Genomic DNA, 23525 nt, shown 5'->3' on the forward strand with positions numbered 1-23525 from the left:
ATGACTTACAACCACAGTCAATGAACATGATACTGATCACATGACTGATCACATGACTGATCACATGACTAAACACATGATAAAGATGGACAAAGACAGAAGGCACTTCCATTTGTGAAATGTCAAACTCAGTTACTGTCATACATAAAACATTGAACTGATGACAATGTAGACTTCAGTCATCCATGTGGACAGCTGTTGTTTCCATAAAGCATTTTGAAGACACAAAATGTAACTGTACTTGTTTGATAATGAAGAGAATTTAAGGATGTCAACTTCTTATTATGAGGAACACAACGTTTCAGAGGACATGCTTACTCCTTCATCAGATGAATGATGAAGGAGTAAGCATGTACTCCGAAACTGTGTCCTCCTCATAAATAAGTAGTTGACATCCATAAATTCTCTTCCTTATGTGTATCACTTCTAAATGCCTTTCAAAGACCAGCATGTTTCATAACTTGTATCTGGTCAGGGATTTAGCTAAACCTGTTCAGAGTCCGACGTTTGGCCCCAAGTCTGCACCAAGTGTCAGTAAAATTCTTAAATTGGAATAAAAACGGTCCCAATTGATATTAATAGAGTATCTCATTTAATATAGTTGTGTCTTATCATGAATGTGATGGCTTAGTCAAGGTGACATGTATTTCAGTGAATACTAATAACGAGGGAAAGTCTTTAATGCTTAGTTTTACATGATTGAATGTTATGTAAAAAGAATTTCTAAGTTGAGAAAATAGGAACTGAAAAAAATAATAACTTTTTTCCAAAATGTTCTTGCCAAGGGCCCAAGGTTTGAAATCTAGATAAATCCCTGCTGGTGTTAAATGCCTTTCATTAAAGCATGTTAACATTTTGATAGACAATTGTAGCATTATTTCAAGCTCATTGCTGTACAGTTCTGTTAAAACAAGACAACATCTTGAAAAAACGGTGAGATAGACCAGTAACACATTCCACGAAAACACTGGGTTCTCATATTTACATGGCAACCAGAGTATCTTGACCCCAACAAGTCATAACATACTACACCACAAGAACATCCATTATTGGCAGGTTGCTCACCTTTGTCACTACCCTGTATGTGCACGTGCCGAGGTTGGACGATTTGATTTACATCAGACGGGACGAAGTGCTCGTGTTCGTAGCCCATGTGTAGTAAGTAGGTCAGCACACCCCTTTGTGGATGATAGGGATTCATTGATCTTGACCAATACATGAAGATTTGAAATCCATATCACTTTGAGGTCGCTAACATATACATACTACTTACCCTTAAGGTTACAAATAACAAATGTTGTAGTTCCATGTGGATGAAAGTTATATTTGAAATAGATCCAAATGTAACTTTTTAATTAGGTTTATTTTTTGTAATTTTTAACATTTTTTTATTGCAATCTTTGCAATTTTGTGTACGTCAAACTAAAGTCAGGCAAAGGTTATTGTTTGTTATTTTGAAATAATTACTTGTAATTTCATCACATATTGGCTATATGACAAAAATGTCAATAAGATTTTCAATAAACACAATTGATTGTCTATAAGTGGTGTGGTGAAATGGGGTTAACGTCGCATCCAAGATAATAACACTTATAAGGGATGTGCATGTGTGTGTGTGTGTGTGTGTGTGTGTGTGTGTGTCTGTGGGTGGCTGCTTGTACTTGTCCGGACTGATGCCGATTTTTGTGCTAGCCCACTGAGATACCATGCCGCAGTTTAATATGAATACTACACTCAGACACAGTATACTGACTCCGAGCCGACCAGTCCTTTGTTTTAGCCCCTTAATGCCGAGCGCCAGACAGGGTAACAACAAGTGCCATCCACTCGGACTCTACTACTAGACCACGGAGGCGGTCGTCTATAATAAGAATAAGAACAATACAAAACCTGAGAGATATATCTGCTTATTCTAGTATTCCAATAAGAAACATAATCTTGAACATAATCACCAAAGAATAAGCTGACAATATCATCTCCCAATACCTGAATTATCAATCTGATTAACAAAACAGCGTGTTACTAAAATCATTACACTCACATGTTGCAGATATTCTTTCTTCAGCTCTTCAAAATTATAGGCAGCCATTCGGTCCAAAAATATAAAGTTAGATTAAAGGACAAAAGTACACCCCCCTCTGTATCCGCCCATGACATCTATTGGTGTTGACCGAAGGAAATATTCTGCAGTCAGACACGGACATTTCCCAGCAAGCACCTTGATTTCGAGTTCAGATTCAAAAGGATGTGAAAAACATGTTTTTGAACGAAACTAAAATATAAGCTATTTACATGTACCTCTTATGAACAAGTTTGCAATACTTCTCAGATTTGAAATATTAACACAGAGATGCCTTTCATTTCAACTCAGAAATATTTCAGAAGTGTTTTGTCGTTGTACTGCTACAAGAATGTCATGTACAGTTCAAACAAACTGAATGACCCAAAGTGCTCTATATTAATGACAGCAAGAGTTTGATTATTCAAAAAGACAGCATGAAAGATATTGCTTGGAACTGGGAAGATAGGAGGAATAACATTCTGTGGACAGCTCATCCAAGATGGCTGCCGTTTTACAAATACTGGCCAATACTTCACGCATTTATATAGAAGACATTCTTCCATCCACATCAGTACAAAGGGCTGATAAACGACGTAGCAGTGACTCGCTTCTTTTTTCAGTCAAGGAATTGAACGAGGGTGAGCAGAACTCGCAGATGAGCTTAACTCTGTGCTTGAATTTTTTAGCAAACCCTACAGACGCCTGCCTGCCCTGTATTTAAGGAAGGGTGAGAGTAGATGTCCACTCTAGCAGATGAGGCACAGGGAATGTAGCTATTAGTGTGACCTGACTCGTTTTCCTCTTGCCGAGACCAAACCATGGCTAGATTCATTGGTTAATAGTAGCTACAGCACTGCGGCTCGTTGTCTGTTGTGGTCGTTCTTCAAGGAATGCAGTGTATACAAACCCAAGAAGTAATGGTGGTGAGAAAGCACTAATCACCACATCTTTGCATATGTTGGTTGAAACTCTTCTCGTCCTTGAAATCAGTCCTCAAACAATGATGGCACAGGTATTTCTCTTCCTCGGACGAAAGTTGTCTTTTTAGCAAACATGGATCGCTGAAGTTAAGATCAGAAGACGCCACTTCACTATTTGTCAATAAACTCACATCCTTCGTACCACGTTGCCATGGAAACGCACCAGCTTTGTACGACATGACAGGCATGGATGTCGGCTCCTGTGATACCTGCTGCATCACCGGCTGCACCCGGGCAACGTTTGTTTGAGCAGAGAGTCTCATCGTCAGTTTCTCATTTTCAGTTAGGAGCCCGTATACCTGCAGATGGGAGAGATGCAATGATGAATTGAACATTCGATATGACATTAATGATTCACCTTTCTTGTCAAGATTAAGTTACAAGGTCAGATGTGTTTTCTATGCCTCTTATTGTGTGCATATTCTGATAACACTTTGTATTACCCATAATGCCCATAGGGTTCATAAAAATAGTATGTGTATGAGTGTAAATATCACATCTTGAGCACCAGGTTATTGTCTCCGTCATTCGGACAGCATTGTTGACGTCATTTGAATCTTATTGTGACATAAGATCGGAATGACGTCAAAATTAAACGTCATAGCATTCAACAAATTGTGTTTTTCTCTGAGAGTGGTGGTGATCAGTGCGTTGTTCTAAAGGGGAGCTCAAAAGGATTAGGAAAAAGGGGGTTATCAAGAAATTATTACACTCACATGTGTGTCATACTGATTTCACGAAACTTGTTTAAGAATTCATGTATTATCCATGCTCTCACTCGGGAAATACAAGAATTCTGACACTTGTTTTGTAAAGTCAGTATGACATACTTGTGAGTATAATAATCTCTATGTCTTTGACACTTATAAAAATAACATATGGATAAAATATGAACCAAACACACAGACATAAACCTGTGATTACAAAGATGTGTAACAATCGCCACTGAGCAGGATGTCAGTGTTCTGTGTATACAAAGATTTGATCAATCGTTGCAGTCATATGCTGACTACACCACTTCTACACCACTAATATTTGCATTGGATTGCTTTTATGATGTCATTCAGACACTGAAATGCACTATAAAGTTTATTAAGCTTTTAAGCTGTCTTCTGTTTCATTACAGTATCCTGTGAATCATGGAATATTACTAACTCCATCTTGTTTTCTCGCAAACAACAGGCAATATTCATCATGTGACAAGTCAATATTCAAGGTCAATGTCAGTCACATGATTTGGGTTCTACATTGAAATATATTGTTTCGTCACATGGTATGGATTAACCAATGGAATTGCAAGATTCTTAAAAGAGGTATAATAAATTACTGTATTGACTTATACCACAAGAACAGGAATTACCTAAAATAGATTTACCCCAAACATGAGCTAATCAGATGACTCCGATTAAAGGAACCTCCACTAATTGATGTGGTTAACAGCTTCATATGTTTAATCTGATTGTTTCTTCCTAATATAACAAAACAATGAGACGTTTTTGCGGGTCCACAACAGTTATTGCATGTGTGTTTGCAATATTCCAGTTGTTCAGTCTGCAACGAGAGCAACGGTCCAAGTCATTCAGGTACAATGACACGGAATCACCGAAGTCATGGAATCTGACCATGCGATCCATTACATCACTTTTACAACCAGCATAGTACTGACCACTGTGCAGGTGTTACTCAAATAAAGTCTACCACTGCACCGTGTTCCACAAATAAAGTCTACCACTGCACCGTGTTCCTCAAATAAAGTCTAGCACTGCACAGTGTTCCACAAATAAAATCTACACCTGCAGTGTTCCACAAATAAAGTCTACCACTGCACCATGTTCCACAAATAAAGTCTACCACTGCACCGTTGTTCCACAAATAAAGTCTACCACGGCACCGTGTTCCACAAATAAAGTCTACTACTGCACCGTGTTCCTCAAATAAAGTCTAGCACTGCACCGTGTTCCACAAATAAAGTCTTCACCTGCAGTGTTCCACCGCCACCTACCTGCTGCTGTAGCCTGCTGCACTGGGTGAACAGCTGGGTCTCCTTCTGGCTGGCGCGCTCCTGCTGGGACTTGAGCATGGCCTCCGCCCGTGTCTTCTGCTGGCTCAAGGTTCCCATGTCGCTCTGAGCACTCTGGATCTGCAACACAACATTCAGTTAGAGTTCTTGCCGTCTTCTAACACACCACAGATCTTCAGGCGATCTACCTCGACATATTTGACATCGGTTCGAACTCATCAGTGTGTGAGTTGTGGTAACCGTTTCACTGAGCTAATCACGATAAATGATTTTGATTTTGCCTTGTCCAGACAAAGAGCTACGAGCTGTCCTGTGTTTTCTTAATAGGTCCCCAAGCCAAATATGCATCACACTTTATTTGCTTCAGTAAAGTGCATGATCTAACAACGAATGCAACATGATTCATTTCCTGAGACCTACATTTTAACTGGAGTACCCATGAGAGCATCGGTACCTGTGACAGCGTACCCACATGAGAGTACATCTATGAGAGAGTGCCCCTAAGAGAGTAGGAGTACCTATCAGAGTACCCCTATGGCAGTAGGAGCACCTATGAGAGAATATCCCTATGAGAGTAGGAGCACCTATAAGAGAGTACCTCTATGAGAGTAGGAGCACCTACAAGAGAGTACCTCTATGAGAGTAGGAATACCTATGAGAGAGTACACCTATGAAAGTAGGAGAACCTATGAGAGAGTACCTCTGAGAGAGTAGAAGTACCTATGGGAGAGTACCCCTATGAGAGTAGGAGTACCTATGGGAGAGTACCCCTATGAGAGTAGGAGTACCTATGAGAGAGTACCCCTATGAGAGTAGGAGTACCTATGAGAGAGTACACCTATGAGAGTAGGAGTACCTATGAGAGAGTACACCTATGAGAGTAGAAGTACCTATGGGAGAGTACCCCTATGAGAGTAGAAGTACCTATGAGAGAGTACACCTACGAGAGTAGGAGAACCTATGAGAGAGTACACCTATGAGAGTAGGAGAACCTATGAGAGAGTACCCCTATGAGAGTAGAAGTACCTATGAGAGAGTACCTCTTTGAGAGTAGGAGTACCTATGAGAGAGTACCTCTATGAGAGTAGGAGTACCTATAAGAGAGTACCTCTATGAGAGTAGGAGTACCTATGAGAGAGTATCCCTATGAGAGTAGGAGCACCTATGAGAGAGTACCTCTATGAGAGTAGGAATACCTATGAGAGAGTACCTCTATGAGAGTAGGAATACCTATGAGAGAGTACACCTATGAGAGTAGGAGAACCTATGAGAGAGTACCTCTATGAGAGTAGGAATACCTATAAGAGAGTACCTCTTTGAGAGTAGGAATACCTATGAGAGAGTACCTCTATGAGAGTAGGAGTACCTATGAGAGAGTACACCTATGAGAGTAGGAATACCTATAAGAGAGTACACCTATGAGAGAGTATCCCTATGAGAGTATGAGAACCTATGAGAGAGTATCCCTATGAGAGTAGGAGCACCTATAAGAGAGTACCTCTATGAGAGTAGGAATACCTATGAGAGAGTACACCTATGAGAGAGTATCCCTATGAGAGTAGGAGCACCTATGAGAGAATATCCCTATGAGAGTAGGAGTACTTATGAGAGAGTACACCTATGAGAGTAGGAGTACCTATGAGAGAGTACCCCTATGAGAGTAGGAGTACTTATGAGAGAGTACCTCTATGAGAGTAGGAGAACCTATGAGAGAGTACACCTATGAGAGTAGGAGTACCTATGAGAGAGTACCTCTATGAGAGTAGGAGAACCTATAAGAGAGTACCTCTATGAGAGTAGGAGAACCTATGAGAGAGTACCCCGATGAGAGTAGGAGAACCTATGAGAGCAACAGTACCTGGTATCGGAGAAACTTCATCTCCTCCGTGTTGTCCTTTAACGTCCTGGCCTTGTCCTCAATGTCCCGCTCCAGAGCCTTGATGCGTCCACGAGTCTCTGCTGCATCCTGGTTCCGTTCCAGTTCGGCCATGTTCTCCAGAACCTGCTTGTAGCTCTGCTCCAGGTTCTACAACAGAGGACACATGTGTACTGCCAGTCTACAGAAACCGTTGCAATCAACTGGAAGTCAATACAGTCAGTTACTGTTAACTACAACCTACTCATCTTGTAATAACAACAGTGCCTGTTATGAACATTTGTTTGTTTGTTTGTTGTTTAATGCCGCACTTAGTAATATTCCAGCTATATGACGGTGTTCTGTAAATAATCAAGTCTGGAACAGACAATCCAGTGATTTACATCATGAGCATCGATCCACGCAATTGAGATATGATGACATGCACAGAACAAGTCAGCGAGTCTCACCACCCGATCCTGTTAGTCGCCTCTTACGGCAAGTTCACAGATGAACAAGTCAGAGTGACGGTTGCTGATCAAAAACATTTCATCTCAATGCAGGCTGTGAATGTAAACAAATGAATCTCTATCTAAGGATAGAAATTCTCAGCAAAAATTACACATTTATAAGTAGGCAAGTTTTAGACCTGAGGACATGTAACCACTCAAAAGTACATAAACAAAGAACTGCCCCTAGGAAATTCATTAATGAATGGTGGTATGGCCCTGGCACGTTTTACGGTATCTATTGGCGGCCATTCGGTAAAAAAATACTAAGATGAAACAAAGGACAAAAGTACGCAATAATAGTCAAATGTTACGAATAAAGTATAAAATGCTACTAATTAAGGCCAAAACACAAAACAAACAGACGTCAGTTAAAAAATAAAAAGTTGAAATAAAGGTCAAAAGTATGCAATATAATAGTCAAATGGTACGAAAAGACGTCATATGAAAAGAAAGACCCACTTTATTTCAACTTTGTATTTTTTTACCAAATGGCCGTCCATACGTATCGACTGGCACGTGTTGTTGCAGATGTTGTCCATTGCCTGTCGCATGTCAGACTAAAAGCCAAAACAGACATGAACCATTCATTCTCCAGTTGTGATGAAGTAGGTGTTTGTTCTGCACGAAGTGTACCTACCATATAATGAGCTGTGAGCATCTCCATCTTTTCCTTCACTTGCATGTTCTCCATCGTCACGTCTCCGACTAGTCTCTCTAACTTCTGAACAGTAAGTTGAGACTCAGTCAACATGGCCGCCGCCTCTTCCTCTGCTTGTGACTGTCGGCTGACATCTTGTCCCTCAGTCTGACTCACACGAGATTCCACACGTACCATCTCTGTTTGACTAAAGTTGTCAGTTATCTGAAGACAGATAAACAACCTCAGTGAGAGGTTCTCCTTGTAGTCTAAAGATTGAAATTTCATTTGTTCAATATTTCATGTGCACGATAACAGTGTTAGATTCTACACTAAAACATTGCTCCTACTTGTAAAAAAGAAGTTGTTCATCCATATATCTAATCCTTAGTGAGTGCCCGAAAAAAATTATCAAAGGTAATCAATTAAAAACTCAATGAACATCAGATATTTTGATCCAAATATTTTTTACATTTGTATACTTATCCTGAATTACTCCATAATGCATCTGCTGCTTCCCTAACGACAAAGAAGACAGCGCTTCGCGATGATCCTGGGTGGGGAAAAAGTTTTGTTTCAGTCTCAAGTCTAATTTTTGCAGAACCCATTGTCGCTGTCATGTGACAGAAAATGATGTCACAACCAATTCCCTTTCCTGCTTGTCACCCGAGCCAACAAAAGATTGTTTCTGAAGCTATAGTGGGGAGGCAAGACTGCAACGGGTGGGTCCTTAGATGTAGTAATTCAGGATAAGTATACAAATGTAAAAAATATTTACATTTTACTAATTTGTTTACTTATCCTGCATTACTCTATGGTTACGCGCAGTCATCAAGCAGGCTTACGTGATCGCTCTGGGTGGATCTCATAATGGATGACTACGCATAACCATAGACATATGGTGCTATCGCTATGTCGCTATCCGTAGCACAGTATGTTGAGTACGAAAGCATCCTTAAGTATGACCAAGTTCTGCCAAAAGTGGCCCAGTCTCCTATCTACAGGGGTGTCGACGCTTGGGACGACTGGGGGTGGGAGCTTCCGGGTTTCCCCCTCTTATCCCCACCCCTGCACTGGAACTTTCCACGGTGGGACTGATTAAGAGTCTTGTGGTTTGCCTCTGCCTACGAAAGGAATCCTGAAGAGTGTCTCGGCCGATAGTTGCCCGAGCCTGCTTGTTGGAACAGGCTATGAGACACATGCTCCAACGCCTTAAGAGCAGTCTCATCCCGAGCAGTCTCATCCCGAGCAGGCCCCGGGTAGATTTGTGCCATTGACTGCTGCCACATGGATTGCATGAAGTTCTGAGTCAAAGGATTCTGCAGGTACGCAACCATAGGCTGCGCATACATAGGTTGAGCTACCGGGTTGGCCGTGAAATATATTTGTGAATGACCTGTCTACAAATGGAGATACTCGGTGAGAGGGACGTGAGAAAAAATTACATTCAAAATTTGGAGTGCACACTTGAGTGCAGTCCAAGCAGCGTGGATGAGGATTTGAGTGGATCAATTAGTGCACTGTGCAAGCACAAGTTACGCAAAACTTGAAATTGTAGTTGAAGTCGACATGAATATACCGATGATAAACACAAAGTTTTCAATCGGTATTTTTTTTAGAGTTTTTAAAATGTATCAAAATACAAGCATGAAAATAAAATATGAAAAATAGTATACCTAGCCAAAGATTGCAAACAATAATGACTACCTCGGAAATAGGTAAACAATGTAACACAAATTCAAAATGGCGGAAAAAACAAGCCAATTGGAGGGGAAAAGACAAAGTCTATTTACGTGGAAAATACCTGCACATTAATACACATTAAAGTGGACATAATATGAAAAGAAATGCATCACTCATCACAGACGAAATTTAGTGTGGTTACAGAAAGCTAACCAACAAATTAAGTCAAATTTCGAGGAGCAAAACGAAGCACAACTTCCTTGTTGGATGATGAGCTGGAATGTGAATTGGTTGTGATGTCCAATGTGTCACATGACAGCAGCAATGGGTCCTTCAAAAAGTAGACTTGAGACGGAAACAACACTTTTTCCCCACCCAGGACTATAGCGAAGCGCTGTCTTCCTTGTCGTAAATTAAGCAGCAGATGCATTATGGAGTAATTCAGGATAAGTAGATATATTAGAAATTAAGGAACTTGAGCGTTTTCTTTTCATCAATGAAATATATTTTTTTATGATCAAACATGGTATGAAAATATTGGACTGCATACCACTCAACATGAAGTGCAGAGTCAGCAATAGCCATTACGGGTGGTTGTATGCTTGTGAATTTCACGATACATTTTTATCTTCAGATTCTTTTTTAAAGGTACAAAAACTACTTCATGTTTTTACGGGTGGATGTATGCTTGTAAATTTCACAATACATTTATACCTTCAGATTCTTCAGCATTTATGCATTCCATATGTAATTTGAATTATATGTAAAGCCGACTTGGTAAACAATTTTTTCGTGTTTTTTTTAGGGTGTCCTTATGCTATTCACCTGTAGGTCCACAGTGACACGCTTTGTTGAATGGGTAACTACATATTTCCATAAGCTGTTTTCTTTATAGTTTGAAATATCTTTGTATCCTCATCAAAAGTGAAGTAGCATATCAGTGACACTTACTGGAGCTGGCAGGGGCCGCTCATCTTCCTTGGCTGTGTACTGTGCGGCCATCGCCTTCTGACCATACCGCTTCCATATCTCACACTGCTTGTTGAGTTGTTCCAGAGCGGTATTCTTCAAGGTCAGCTGGCGCTCGAGCTTCTGAACCTAAAGGGAAACCCATACAGTTGGTCAAGATGGATAGGGATGAAACAGAAGCTGGTTTCATGTTATAATAGCCTAAAACAACGCGCCAAAGCAGTTATGAGCAACCTTAGTGTTCATACAAACAGTGATATTTGGTCCTTAGACCTGATTACCAATCTGACCACCTCCGTGGTCTTGCGGTAGAGCATCCGCCCAGAGAGCGGAAAGTTGGGGGTTTGATCTCAGGTCACGTCATACCAAAAGATGTCAAAATATGTTACTGTTTGTTACCCTGCCTGGGGCTCGGTATTAAGGTGGTTGTCCCCCTCGCTTAGTCTACAAGTGCATATGGCTTTGACATGTCATGTTGAGTGGCATATATGGAAGTCAGGAATTCATATTCATATTCATGTTAAACTGTGGCTTCCAAAGTCCCATCATTCAGTGAAAATAAGTCTCAAACATGATTATTTTCTTCTTCCGGGTGCAAGCGTGTCCACAAGCCTTATCAAAGCCTAGTTTCAACCCTTGCCACACCAAGGCCAATTTTCTTGGCTCGACCCTTGCACCACCTTGTGATGACCTAGTCGATCAGTTAACGAAAACATTCGCGATTTCGTCCCTGACACAAAAACAATCGTTGGCAGGTTTAAAAGATGAAAAAGACATATTTGTGTCAACAAAGACTGGCAGTGGTAGATTACTTTCATACGAAGGTGTACCAGTTGTGGATGTTGATTTTGTGAAATGTTCTCTAATAGCAATTTCAATATGTGCTATAGTCCAATAATATTTAGCACAGGAAAGTGGGCTTGATGAGGCAAGGGTGGAAACAAGACTTTGATAAGAAGGCTAGCGGATGCTCTTGGTAGATGGCTTATTTTACGAATGACATTATATGATAAAGACATTATTATCCTTGAGTGGAATATACATACTTATTATGCTCAACATAGAAATAAATATTGTATTATCTGAGCCTAAGTTGAGCTTTCTACATATTTTCATTACTAATACCACCAGGGGTATATTATATCTGGGAAATCGAAACAAACAGCTCTATAATCTCTATTTCTAATAAGAATGATAAGCACGAACATACTTCTTTAACAAGAGCAAGTTGAGCTTTCTACATATTTTCATTACTAATACCACCAGGGGTATATTATATCTGGGATATCGAAACAAACAGCTCTATAATCTCTATTTCTAATAAGAATGATAAGCACGAACATACTTCTTTAACAAGAGCAAGTTTCATCTAGGTATATTTAACGGCTTGGGAGTTCTGCTCCGAAAACGGAAGGCAGATGGCCATCTTATAAATACAGAAATATACATATTTCATTACAATGACTACATCCTCAAAATATTAACTTCACTTATATCCCCAAGGCAAGACTTCAAAAACTTTTCATTCTATACATGTACAATGTACAATGTCCCAGTGACTGAATTCCTAGCAAGCGTGAAATCAACAAAGTCAAGCAGTACTCAGGTCAAATCCCAGGGATGGGAAATGTTCTGAGAATATTAATGCAGGCATGAAAAGTTGCCATATTGGAGGCACAGGTTTGAAAAGACCATCCAGTGAAGAAACAAGTTATTAATACATTTGCAAAGACCTCCTTTAGCAGGGGTTCTGTAAGCAGTGACACATCGTCTCACACGCCTTTCACAGCTGCAGGGCCCACAGTGTGGTGTGTGATTCAGTTGTTGAAATGACACATTCAAATGTCTGCTACAATGCAAGATAGATTTCGATTTGTTTTCTGCTTTTCTATTTCCACAACAGCAAAGAATTCATTCATTGACACACCATGACTATGAGGTCAATAGTTTGTGTGAGTTTTCCTCCAGACTTCTCACTTACTAAAAGTGTGTAATGAATGTGTCGTGCTGTAGTGGAGCCCTTCTTACACAGACTATTGCCTAGCAGAGCCAGTAAGTGGAGTAGGATTGGAAAGAATTAGTTATTTATATTTTAATAAATCTGATCTTGCCAGCATAACATTAGGTTGGTAAAGTTAAACAGACTAATGAAAGTTCCATCCTCACTCGGACTTTGTTCATGAAAGTGATAAGGGAGGTAGGGTAGCCTAGTGGTTAAAGCACTCGCTCATCACGCCAACAACCCGGGTTCGATTCCCCAATGTGTACAATGTGTGAAGCCCATTTCTGGTGTCCCCAGTGTGAAATTGCTGGAATATTGCTGAAAGTGGCGTAAAACCATACTCACTCATATAAATGATAGATGAAGCTGATCATTAGAAGAAAATGGTAAACTCACCTTATCATGAAAGTTGAGAATCTCAGCATTGGCGGGGGCATGGACATCCTCACTTGTCGCCTCTCTGACGAGCAGGTTGCGGAAGTACAAGTTGGACTCCTTCAGTCGCTGGTTCTCCACGGCCAGAGAGTGGGCCATCTGCTTCATGGAGATTGTGTCCTGGAGATCAGGATTCATGCGCATGAACAACCATGTTGGATAGATCTACCATTTACCAGTCCAAGTAAGATGCTTCAGTGAGATGAAAGAGGGTTTAATGTTGTGTTCAAGATTATGGTAATCCAGGATAAGTTGAACAAACTCACAAAATGCATTTGAGACAAGTAGGTGTGGACACACGTGTTACTCATAAGACTAAGAGGTCGGTGTGACAAGTCAATACCAGACTTCTCTAAAAGTTGTTTGATAGTTAATTACAAACAAATAAACATGTCAAAGCAACAAGGAAGGTAAACATGGGCAAATCATACATTCTCAGGTCGAGAATTGGCCTATCATGTCATAAAATACATGGAGAAAGAATGAACAAATAAATCTGATCTGTCTGTATCAATGATCAAGCGAATCAGAGCAGAAGGTATCGCTCGTGACAAGGCAAGAGTAGTTTCATCATGTTCATTAGCCCAAGTAAGTTGCTGAAACCCCATAAACAATCACATGGGATTAAGTAAGGAGTATGTCGTTAAGTCAAATATCACTATGCTAAGGTCTCAACCTTCACAATCAGTTATGAATGACATGACACTTCATTATTGCTCTCTGGGGTAAAAACAGTACTCCATTTTTACAGCAACTGAATTCCCTTCATTGTCACGGTACTTCTCAATTGCTATGTATGCAAATTTACTGTCACCGTTTTCACAGTCATCGGGTACCTCACATCAGCACGTACTATGGTTAGCCGAGAAAGGAAAGCCACATATCCATCGAACTAATTGTCGCGGACCACCACTACCCCTTTTATTCACAATGGTACGCGCCAGTGGGCGGACCTCATACATTGTCATACAGGGTAAACTGTCAGGTAACTTATCCTGGCTTACCAGTAGCTAGGTGCATGAACGTGAGCATAAGGCTGCTTGTCCTGGTCTGGACTGATGCTGGTTGTATTGTGCTAGTCAAGTGAGATACCATGCCGCAGTTTAGCATGGATCATACACTCAGACACAGTATACAGACTCTGAGCTGACAAGTCCATGTTTTATCCCCTTAATGCCAAGAGCCAGACAGGGTAACCATCTTTTAACGTCTATTGGTATGACTGGCTAGAGATCACACCGCTGACCTTCCTGTGTGATGATTCTCTACTATGGAGCAACTGCACAATAAGCTAGATGTTTGGAATACTTAACTTCATCTTATAATTTACAGAATGGATATTTGTGTATGTTGGGTAACAGAAATGAGATATTCTGTTCGTGATTCCAGTTAATGTTGTGAGGTTTGACGCAGAGAGTTGATTTTGGTTAATTCCACTTTGAGGAATATTTCAGCAATAGCATCATTACCATGACATATCAGTTTCGAGTGAGACGAACTTCCACAGCGACGCGTGACTTATAGGGAACACATGGGTACAGATTGCCCAAGGATCATAATCAGAGGAGATCTGAGATTTCACCTACAATCAGCAGATGCTCCACAGTGAGTGTCTCCACCTGAGACAGCTGAGACAGCTGGGCCACCCATGCCCTTTACGAGAGGTTTGAAATTATACCTTACGTATGCCATGAATACATATAACAGATAATCGAGGATGGGTAGGGTTCGCAGCAGTAGAAAGTAATCAAGTTATATTTAAAGACTCACTGCCAAAAGAAACGCGGCCCATTGTGTACCACTTAATGACAAAACTAAAAATTAGTCAAGTGTTACCACAGCGTGTCTTTATGTTTATTCTTATCATGATTTCTTCACACGCTAATCCCGCAGGAGACAAACGATGTATCTTGGTGTAAATTCAGAAATTATCACCGATAAACAATTTAGGCAATCTAACGAACACCATTACTTACCATGACATCTTTTGGATTTTCACGACTCTTGGCTATAAGTTGTTTGATGAGCTGCTTGGACTTGGCCAGTTCCTTGACCACAACATCGAAGTACTGTCTGGACACACCAGGACATGCCACATGGACCTCCTCCAGGGGGGGCTGGTCCGCCCCCACAACAGGATCCTGTTCATCAGAGCTGAGGGACAGGCTCGGTGGCGTTAGGGATGGCGACACGGGGGAGGTTGGTTTGATGTGAGTAGGCAGCACAAACTGAGGGGCTACATTCAGGCTCCTGCAGTCACCATCAACTTTCAGGGAATACCCGGTTTCTTCATCCTTACATGGATCTGTTTTTTCCTGATCTGCTTCAGAATCAGCACCGTGAACAATTCCTCTTTCTTTAAGCTTGGCTCTGTCAATGGAATACCATGTTGGGGCACTATCAGCGAGGACACTTGCACCAAGGTTGGAAACAAACAGAGAAGAAGGATTCTTACTTGAAGAAACACTTTGATCCAAACTAATTTTTGGTGCATTGATGTCTGGATTTCGCTGATGTTGAAGAGATGAAAAGCTCTGACTTTGTGCAACAAAAGATGGCATCAGGTTGAAATCGTCATCAAAGTTGAAATGAGAAGGCAAAGACCTTGACCTATTTTCCTGAAGTTTGACCTGACTTGACCTTGACCCCTGGTTGTCCTGAATCACCATCTGGCTGAACTTCCTGTTTGACTTAAGAATTGTTCTTTCCAAGTCCTCGTTTCGCTGCTTGAGCTTCTTGTTCTCCCCAGCAATACTCTGTATGCACATGGCCAGGTTCTTGTACGCCAGCACCTGGTGCAAGAGCTTTGCAAACTCTTTCCTGTCCACCTTGATTTGAGACTTCGAGGGGTCATCTCCAAGAACTTTTGAGGCTTTCTCCTGCACGGAGCTTTCATCTGACATGATTGCTGGATGTAATGGCCTCAGAACAGTTGTAGTGATCCCTCAACCTGGAGTTAACAAAGTAATACTTCATCATCAAGGCACAGAGTGAGGGACATGGATTCTGACACAAATTTCATCAAATCAGTAGGATAAACACACAAAGGTAACACACTCATTCTCAGTTCAGTGGGTAGGAGGTGTCTTCAGTTATTCTGACAGTGTTCCTACTTCCGATAAACACCTACTAAGGTTATCATGTCATTTTCAAGCCAAGAGCTTGAAGAGAACAACTATGTACAGATTGTATGGTTCAAACTGATGTGACCCCATAAAATCATAACATCTATTACAGTACCATATTTTCTTGTAAATATACACACCTGATTACATTAACGGGGAAATTTTTGTCATTAACAATTCAAGTCACATTACACATCGTCATCAAGTTTCACCTCTCTGTATCTAGTAGCTTCTGAGGAGAAAAGTCTTAAAGATTTTAAAAATATGAATTTCATATCAGTGTTTCAACTTCCTAAGCTGAATTCTTAAACAGGAATTTTCAAGATTTTTCTTAATTTCTTTAAGTGTCATTTATAAAATGTTAACACCATAAACAAATCTGAACCCTATTAGTTTCTTAGTATATTGCTATGAAATAAATAACACAGTCCTACTTCTCCAACACAGTGCAGCTCTTGTACATGATGTAAGTGTCCTGTCAGAATGAACATTTTTTCTGCATGGTCAGTTATCTGTCAGTCTTTCATTGACCAGGCTTGGCCTGTGATTGGTTTGGCTTTTGTCTATAGCTTATCATGCGGTCACATGACCAGCAGACCTGTGAAGATTCAGGGTAGAATAGGTCTTCAGCATCCTATGCTTGCCGTAAAAATGACTATGCTTGTCGTAAGAGGTGGCTCGCTGAGTAGGTTGATGCATGTCACCATATTCCAATTGAGTGGATCGATGCTCATTATGTCAATCACTAAATTGTCTGGTCCAGACGAGATTATTTACAGACCGCAATCATATTGCTGGAATATTGCTGTGTGCGGCGTTAAACAACAAACATGACCAGCAAAACTGCCTCTGATGGTTGAAGGTCCAAAATAATCAGAAAAAGTTAACTTGAGGCATGTGATTGTTGGGTGACATTTCATTTGTCTGCAAAGAAGGCCAAAATTTTCTTAATATTTGGTTAATAAATCTGACAGGCCAGATCACCAATTACATAAGCAATTAGCCACGTTCCACAGGAACAGAAGCTCACCTTTATGCAGTGATATGACACACGTGTAAATGTCACAATACCTCATACATGTAATTGGATGCAGTAGGTGTTGCAAATTCTCACTGGAAATGAGGATGGACAAATGAGATAATACTGGGTTAGCTAAGCAGATAATGCTGGGGTTTATCTGGGTTTTTTATTTCAGAGGCTCAGGTGACTCAGACACTAAGACTGTAAGAGTGAGTGAGTGAGTTGTGTTTAACGCCGTTTTTAACAGAATTCCAGTTATATCACGGCGTGTCAGCTTAATGTGGGAGGAAAGCCCGAAGTGATGCAGGTCTTAGACGTTTACCACTTCGGTAACCTAGAAACATAATCGGGGCGAACTGGGATTTGAACCCACAATCATAGGTTTCTGGCGTGTCCAAGGGACGCAACTCTGCACAGCAAATTGCGGCGCCTTAGACAACTGGGCCATCCGTGCCCCCTAGACTGAAAGAGTCCCAGGTTAAAAAATGGGGCTCCCAGAGAAATGTCAAATATTGAATACAACAATGTTCATTGAAAAAAAAGCAGCCTAATTCCTTTCTTTTTTATCTTATGAAATATGTAACATCATATAATGTTTACTCATGTTTGTTTGCACTTAGACATACTCAAACTCTCCCCATCAAAAAACATTCACTTATCTTGTTTTGCCATGCTTAAAGCTGACAGTTCATCCCAATCAATAGGAAATCAACCACATGTGATAAATTGCACATGTTCAGAGGAAATTAATGTTTTAAGTGGTAGCAAATTATGAAACAGCAGCATTCCTGTCTTAACAAGCATCCAGCCACATCATTGTGACGTGTAAATAAAAGAGTCTTGGACAGAAAAACCACTGAGTGATAGCATGATCACTATAAAACCGGCATTAGTTCGGACTTGTACAAGCAACCATGCACACACATGCATACATATTAGTTATATAATTTTTAAAGCAACCATTTCACCCCACTGCAAAAAAGTATGTTTTCCTGTATTCTGATCTGATTTTCGACAACAGCCATGTTGGGATTTCTCTAGTTCATACAGCACAACTTCACACAGGGCAATAAAGAAAAACAACAATATTGAGATCAAAACGTCAAACGGAACACTTGCAAATATTTGTCAGCTCTATGACAAGGTAATAAATTAAATCTCATAAAGAACATATATTTGGATTTTATTCATACATAATATGATATATTTGGATTTTATTCATACATAATATGTTGGATCAATGCTTGACATTATTTTGAATCCCAGTTCACCCCGATTATGTTTCTAGGTTTGTCAGCACCATAAACGTGCTCGTGGGTTTCACCGAAGTGGTAAACGTCTGAGACCTGCATCACTTGGGGCTTTCCTCCCACATTAAGCTGACACGCCGTGATATAACAGGAATAATTAATGTTAAAAGCGGCGTTAAACCCAACTCACTCACTCACTTGACATTATTCACCATAAGTGACTTAAAGTTTTACATACCAATTAACCTACCAATACCTATTTGAAAATATCCATACCAGTGTCATTATTGGTTCAGTGCATGTTCTACCAAATGTTACAAGTGTAAAATCAGGGGTGGGGAAAATTAATGCTTGATTATGCCGTGGGAAAAATAAGATTCAGTTGTCTGTGACCAACCTTAAAATTTAGCAGATCTTGAATGAGTCAACTTTGATAAAACACTCATAACTTGGAGACAGTGTAAACAGTCCACCTGTCAACAGTCACATGATCACTTCCCTGTTTTGATGTTATCATGTTTTTGGACACGCTCTCTGGTCTGGTTGATCGGAATGCCATGTAGCACCTGCACAAGATACTGTCGATCAGGAAAGTGACGCCAGCAGGAATGTAATGCTAAAAATGTGTCCATTGCCCGCATTAATAAAGAGCAGATTTTTATCTGGACACATTGGAGTATTGGGCTGGGATGAGTCCAAATTTACTATCCGGGTACCCGACCCCTCTATAGGTCTCAAAAGTTGGGTACATAATGTCCAATTGGGAATTGTTTTACCGGAGCCTGGCCAAAATTATTTTGATAGTAATACTGTCGATCATAGGTTTTCGGACATTATACGTTTTCAGACGGCCTTGTTTATCGCGATTTCTCGCGCTATAACAGGTGGTGTAGCATCACGCCGACATTGTAAATAGCCAGATGAAGGCTTGTTTTTAAGAGAAAGTTGTCTTTTATAAGTGAAAGAGATCTTTTACGATTGTTCATGTGATTAGAGAGAAAATTACAAATTTTCTTAAGCATCCAAAAACCCATAACAAAGGGATACACAAATAAAACGATCTGATCATGGATACACTGAAGTTGACCGAAGCTTTATCTTTAAAAAAGCATATGAAAGTCAGAAGGAATGTGTGCACAGTCAGAAAGAAATGCAAACATTAGTGACTTGTAGTATAACCATGGAGTTAAAGTGATTTTTGTCATTTAACAATATATCACGTAACTAAACAGGCGTCTGGGTACTTCTATGGGTACCCGGGTCCTACTCAGGACCCACCCGACCCGAGTACCTGAGTTACCGTCCCAGCCCTATTGGAGTAAGTTGTGATGTCAGGTTTGAGGCAAATGGGTGGAAACACTGACATACAAAACAAAGCTTATGATAAACAATGTAATTGATTGCTAGATTTAGATGTGTTTTTCACTAAGTTTTGCATCAAGCATGATCAGTTTGTTTACACAAGTTCATAAAGCAGTTATGACAGCCGACAACCATCTGTGACAGCATCTTTGTTCTTGGTTCTTTCTTAAATAATCTTATAATTACAAACAACACACTGCTCACCCAGGGGGTGAAAATGTCCAGAACTGCAACAGCAGCTGTGGTATGTATTTATTCATCTCTAACTAACACTCGGAACCAGTACAATCTTAGTCGGTCACCTGACCTATCTAATTTTAATTCGCATATATTGGAATTTCCTGTTTTTTATTTCATGGAAATTAGATCACATGTCAAGCAGGTGACGATAAGGTTGTGAAGATAGCAAATGATATTACTCAGTTGAACTGCTTTCCCAACATACAAGTCGACACACAGCATTTCATGTTACTGACACTTGATTAGTTTTTTACAGTTCAAAGGGAGGGCTACTCTCATTCAGTTCATGATGCCTATAGGCCAGGGGTCACCACTCTCATTTACTTGGTTCCACAAAACCCAAGTACCATCTAACATTTCATTCTGAGTATCATTGTTCACCCCTGAATCCTGAATACTACTTAACACAAGTCTCGAATGCATTACGAAAATGGTTTGATTTTAAGTTCAATTCCTGAAAAAATATCAAAATATAAATTATATAATTTTTTTTTAAAAATTATGATTTTTGTTTAAATGTGGAATCTACATCGCAAATACCATTGTACTTATGTCTCTTGTACCAAACCTCAAAATATACCCCAAATCCCACGTACAAAAAGGGGCCTGGCACAATTGACACCGTTATAAGAAGTCGTGGCAGGTCGCACCGACTCCTCACAATATATGGCATGTGATTGAAGAATCAAAGAAAAGTCCTGTTTCCTTTGCTGAGGAAGACATTGAAAAGCACAAAGAAATATGTTCAACATCGAAACATCAAAATATTTTTTTTTTACTAAATCTTAAGGTTGTCCGCAAAAAATTGAAGCTAATTTTTTTTGGGGGGGAGAGGGGCGTACTCACGTTACAAGTCGGGCAAGTAGGGCATTGATTTTCCATCCCCCTGATTTTACAGAAGAAATCCAATGAGACAGAAACGATAGGTATGATCAAACATTACATCAATAGACAACTTAACTGAAAATCTTTTGCAATATACATATAATTTTTCCAGTACTTTCAATGCATGCACATAATCATGAGTTATGAGATCATCATTATAAATAGTCACATACTAAGCAAGCTTAACTATAACAACAGAGCAGTAAAGTGATAATGCGATGTGGGATATGCTGTAGAATATTCACACAATGTAAACATCACTTTCGCTCACAAAAGGGAAAATAAAAGCAGGTATCATTCAATGAATCATTCAGTGAATGATTCAGTAGTTAAACACCTTCCTGTCAACCAACACAAGCTATTTGAATGGGTGATATCAGCAAGAGGCCTCGTGCATAGCTGCTTACAATATGCACTGGATCTATCTCTCATTATCAACAAGGTAACCATAAGCGTTAATCAATATTAAAAGCATACACCTGTAATTATCCCTAATCTAGATCTCCCGTATCTATAAACGCTGCTATATGTACGGCAGTATTCACCCTTTTCCAAATAGGCGCCTGTTTAGAGTAAACTGTTATCTTTTACTATCTCAACTCCATCGTATGTATACACTGATAATTACTGGACAACAGAGTGCATATCACATTGATGTGCATCAGTGCAAACTTGTAGTGATACCACGTACACTTTAAAAAAACTGTACCTTGACCGGCCACTTATAAGCACGGCCAGGTGGGAGGCAATCACAGCAATCGCCACTCCGATTTAGACGGTCAAATTATGAGGTATCTCGCACTGTGAATTAACAGATAAATCAATGAGCATAAATATGTATTGTGGTCAAAACAAATACTTACAGCAAAGAATTGTGGCAACAATTTCCATGTCTCCGTGTTTAAAATCGAGGATCTCTGAAGGACATGGTGGACGGAAAACAGTCGCAGTGCGGAGCAGGATGTTAGATGTTATGGAAATACCTAAACTATAAATAGATTTCAGGGAAATTCGTCGAATGTGTCCTTTCGTTATCATTGTCAGGGAGTGCAATGTTCGAAAAACGTTCTCACAGCGCAGTCTCCACTAGAAATGAAGATTATTTCATAAAATACATTTGCAGGACAATAGAGCGGCAAGTCAGTTACATAAAATGTCATGCTTAGCCGGGGTCGTCTCAAAAATATTATTTCAAATTGGGCTCAGGCTGACGTGCACTTGTACCCATCCTGACTCGTCGCGTGAACGTGTTATTCCGAATGTAGGTACTGAAGAGATTAAAATTACCTACTTTTTCGGGTTTTTCAAAAAGAGAGTGAACTGATGAGTCAAAGTTATTTATAACATGGTATTTGAACTCGATATCAACTCCGACGGATTTCGTTGAATAATTACGCAGCAAACTCTCACGAAAGGCATATATGCTTGTATTCTACTTCGATATGTTGTCATAAATGATCTTTTCTGTAATTTAGTCCATACATTGATAACCATCCTTATACACCTGATGCTGAGTCAGACGTGGGTCCCTCCACGCTAAAGAATCAACATGATTCCATATGATTCATAATAAAGTCACCAGATTCGACTCGTGCCTCACACGTGTTTTGTTGATCAGCAAGCTGCTGTAAAAATTGTGAAACCAAAACTAAACTGTCACATCGGAATATAAATTCTTCCACAAATGGTGTATACTTGTGTATATTTTCAGCATATCCATGACAATTGTAATTCGTGAACAAAATCTTACGTCAGTCTAAGACAGTTTTAAATAATTAAACGTTTGGATTAAGTTCACGTAGTGAGTGATTTACTGTTGGTGCTGCTTTTAACAGTGCAGCTATATCCTGGCGTGATAAGTTGGGTAACGCAGGTTGCTGAGTGCGGCGTTAAACAACAAACCAACCAACTATAGTAATATAGCGGTAAACGAGTTCAGAGTGACACGCCGAAGGACACCCAAAGTGGGCTTCACGCATTTTACTCATGTTAGGAATCGAACCCGGACTTTCTTTGGACGAATGAAGGCTTTAACCACTAGGCTATCTCATCGCTCTAATTATGGACGAAGGACCATTGAGTCAGGCCGCAGACGTTTAATACTTTAATGAACGCCACGAGTACGAATAGGGTGCTGCTGACAAAGCAACCATCATCAACATCAGGTCATTTTTTCTATTCCACTCTCATTAAAACACTAGTTTGTACTCCGAGCCGGTACCTATATTAGCGTGATGATCCATTTACAGATAGACATCGCATCGTAGTAAAAGTAAAGTCTACATAAAGATCATTTGTAGCAAACTTGCAGAACTGGGTAAATATGAAATTTTTGCGAAATCGGGTTTCATGAAAATATGCTTTGACTAAACATCCTACATTATTATTGAAATGCATGCACATGTACTCGTGAATAGAACAATTCACACCATATGTTACCTTTCTAAGCCCAGTGTATACATAATAATGGAAATACGGAATTGAGAA

The 23525-nt window shown here is 39.9% G+C and overlaps 1 protein-coding gene across 1 annotated transcript; it reads right to left on the reverse strand.

The window, feature by feature from the left end:
* Positions 1–1891: 1891 nt before the first annotated feature.
* On the reverse strand, positions 1892–22004 carry LOC139468648 (GRIP and coiled-coil domain-containing protein 2-like). The gene is made up of 8 exons (XM_071250770.1): positions 21902–22004; positions 15132–16105; positions 13117–13275; positions 10701–10847; positions 8067–8291; positions 6921–7088; positions 5045–5182; positions 1892–3341 (listed from the first exon to the last, which is right to left on the reverse strand). Exons 2-8 carry the CDS (start codon positions 16056–16058, stop codon positions 2997–2999), a joined length of 2109 nt encoding a protein of 702 aa, XP_071106871.1. The 5' UTR covers positions 16059–16105; positions 21902–22004; the 3' UTR covers positions 1892–2996.
* Between the last annotated feature and the right edge of the window lie 1521 nt (positions 22005–23525).

The sequence above is a fragment of the Haliotis cracherodii genome, unplaced genomic scaffold (assembly GCF_022045235.1).
Source record: "Haliotis cracherodii isolate W230 unplaced genomic scaffold, xgHalCrac1.p SCAF_2, whole genome shotgun sequence".
NCBI classification, from domain to species: domain Eukaryota; kingdom Metazoa; phylum Mollusca; class Gastropoda; order Lepetellida; family Haliotidae; genus Haliotis; species Haliotis cracherodii.

What these genes read in the sequence shown, in the direction of transcription:
- LOC139468648 (XM_071250770.1), bottom strand. Translation starts at nt 16,058, where the DNA reads ATGTCAGATGAAAGCTCCGTGCAGGAGAAAGCCTCAAAAGTTCTTGGA. An exon ending in AGCGGCCCCTGCCAGCTCCA is followed by an intron (nt 8,292 to 10,700) that starts GTAAGTGTCACT and finishes ATCTGTCTTCAG; the next exon opens with ATAACTGACAACTTTAGTCA. An exon ending in TGCTCACAGCTCATTATATG is followed by an intron (nt 7,089 to 8,066) that starts GTAGGTACACTT and finishes CCTCTGTTGTAG; the next exon opens with AACCTGGAGCAGAGCTACAA.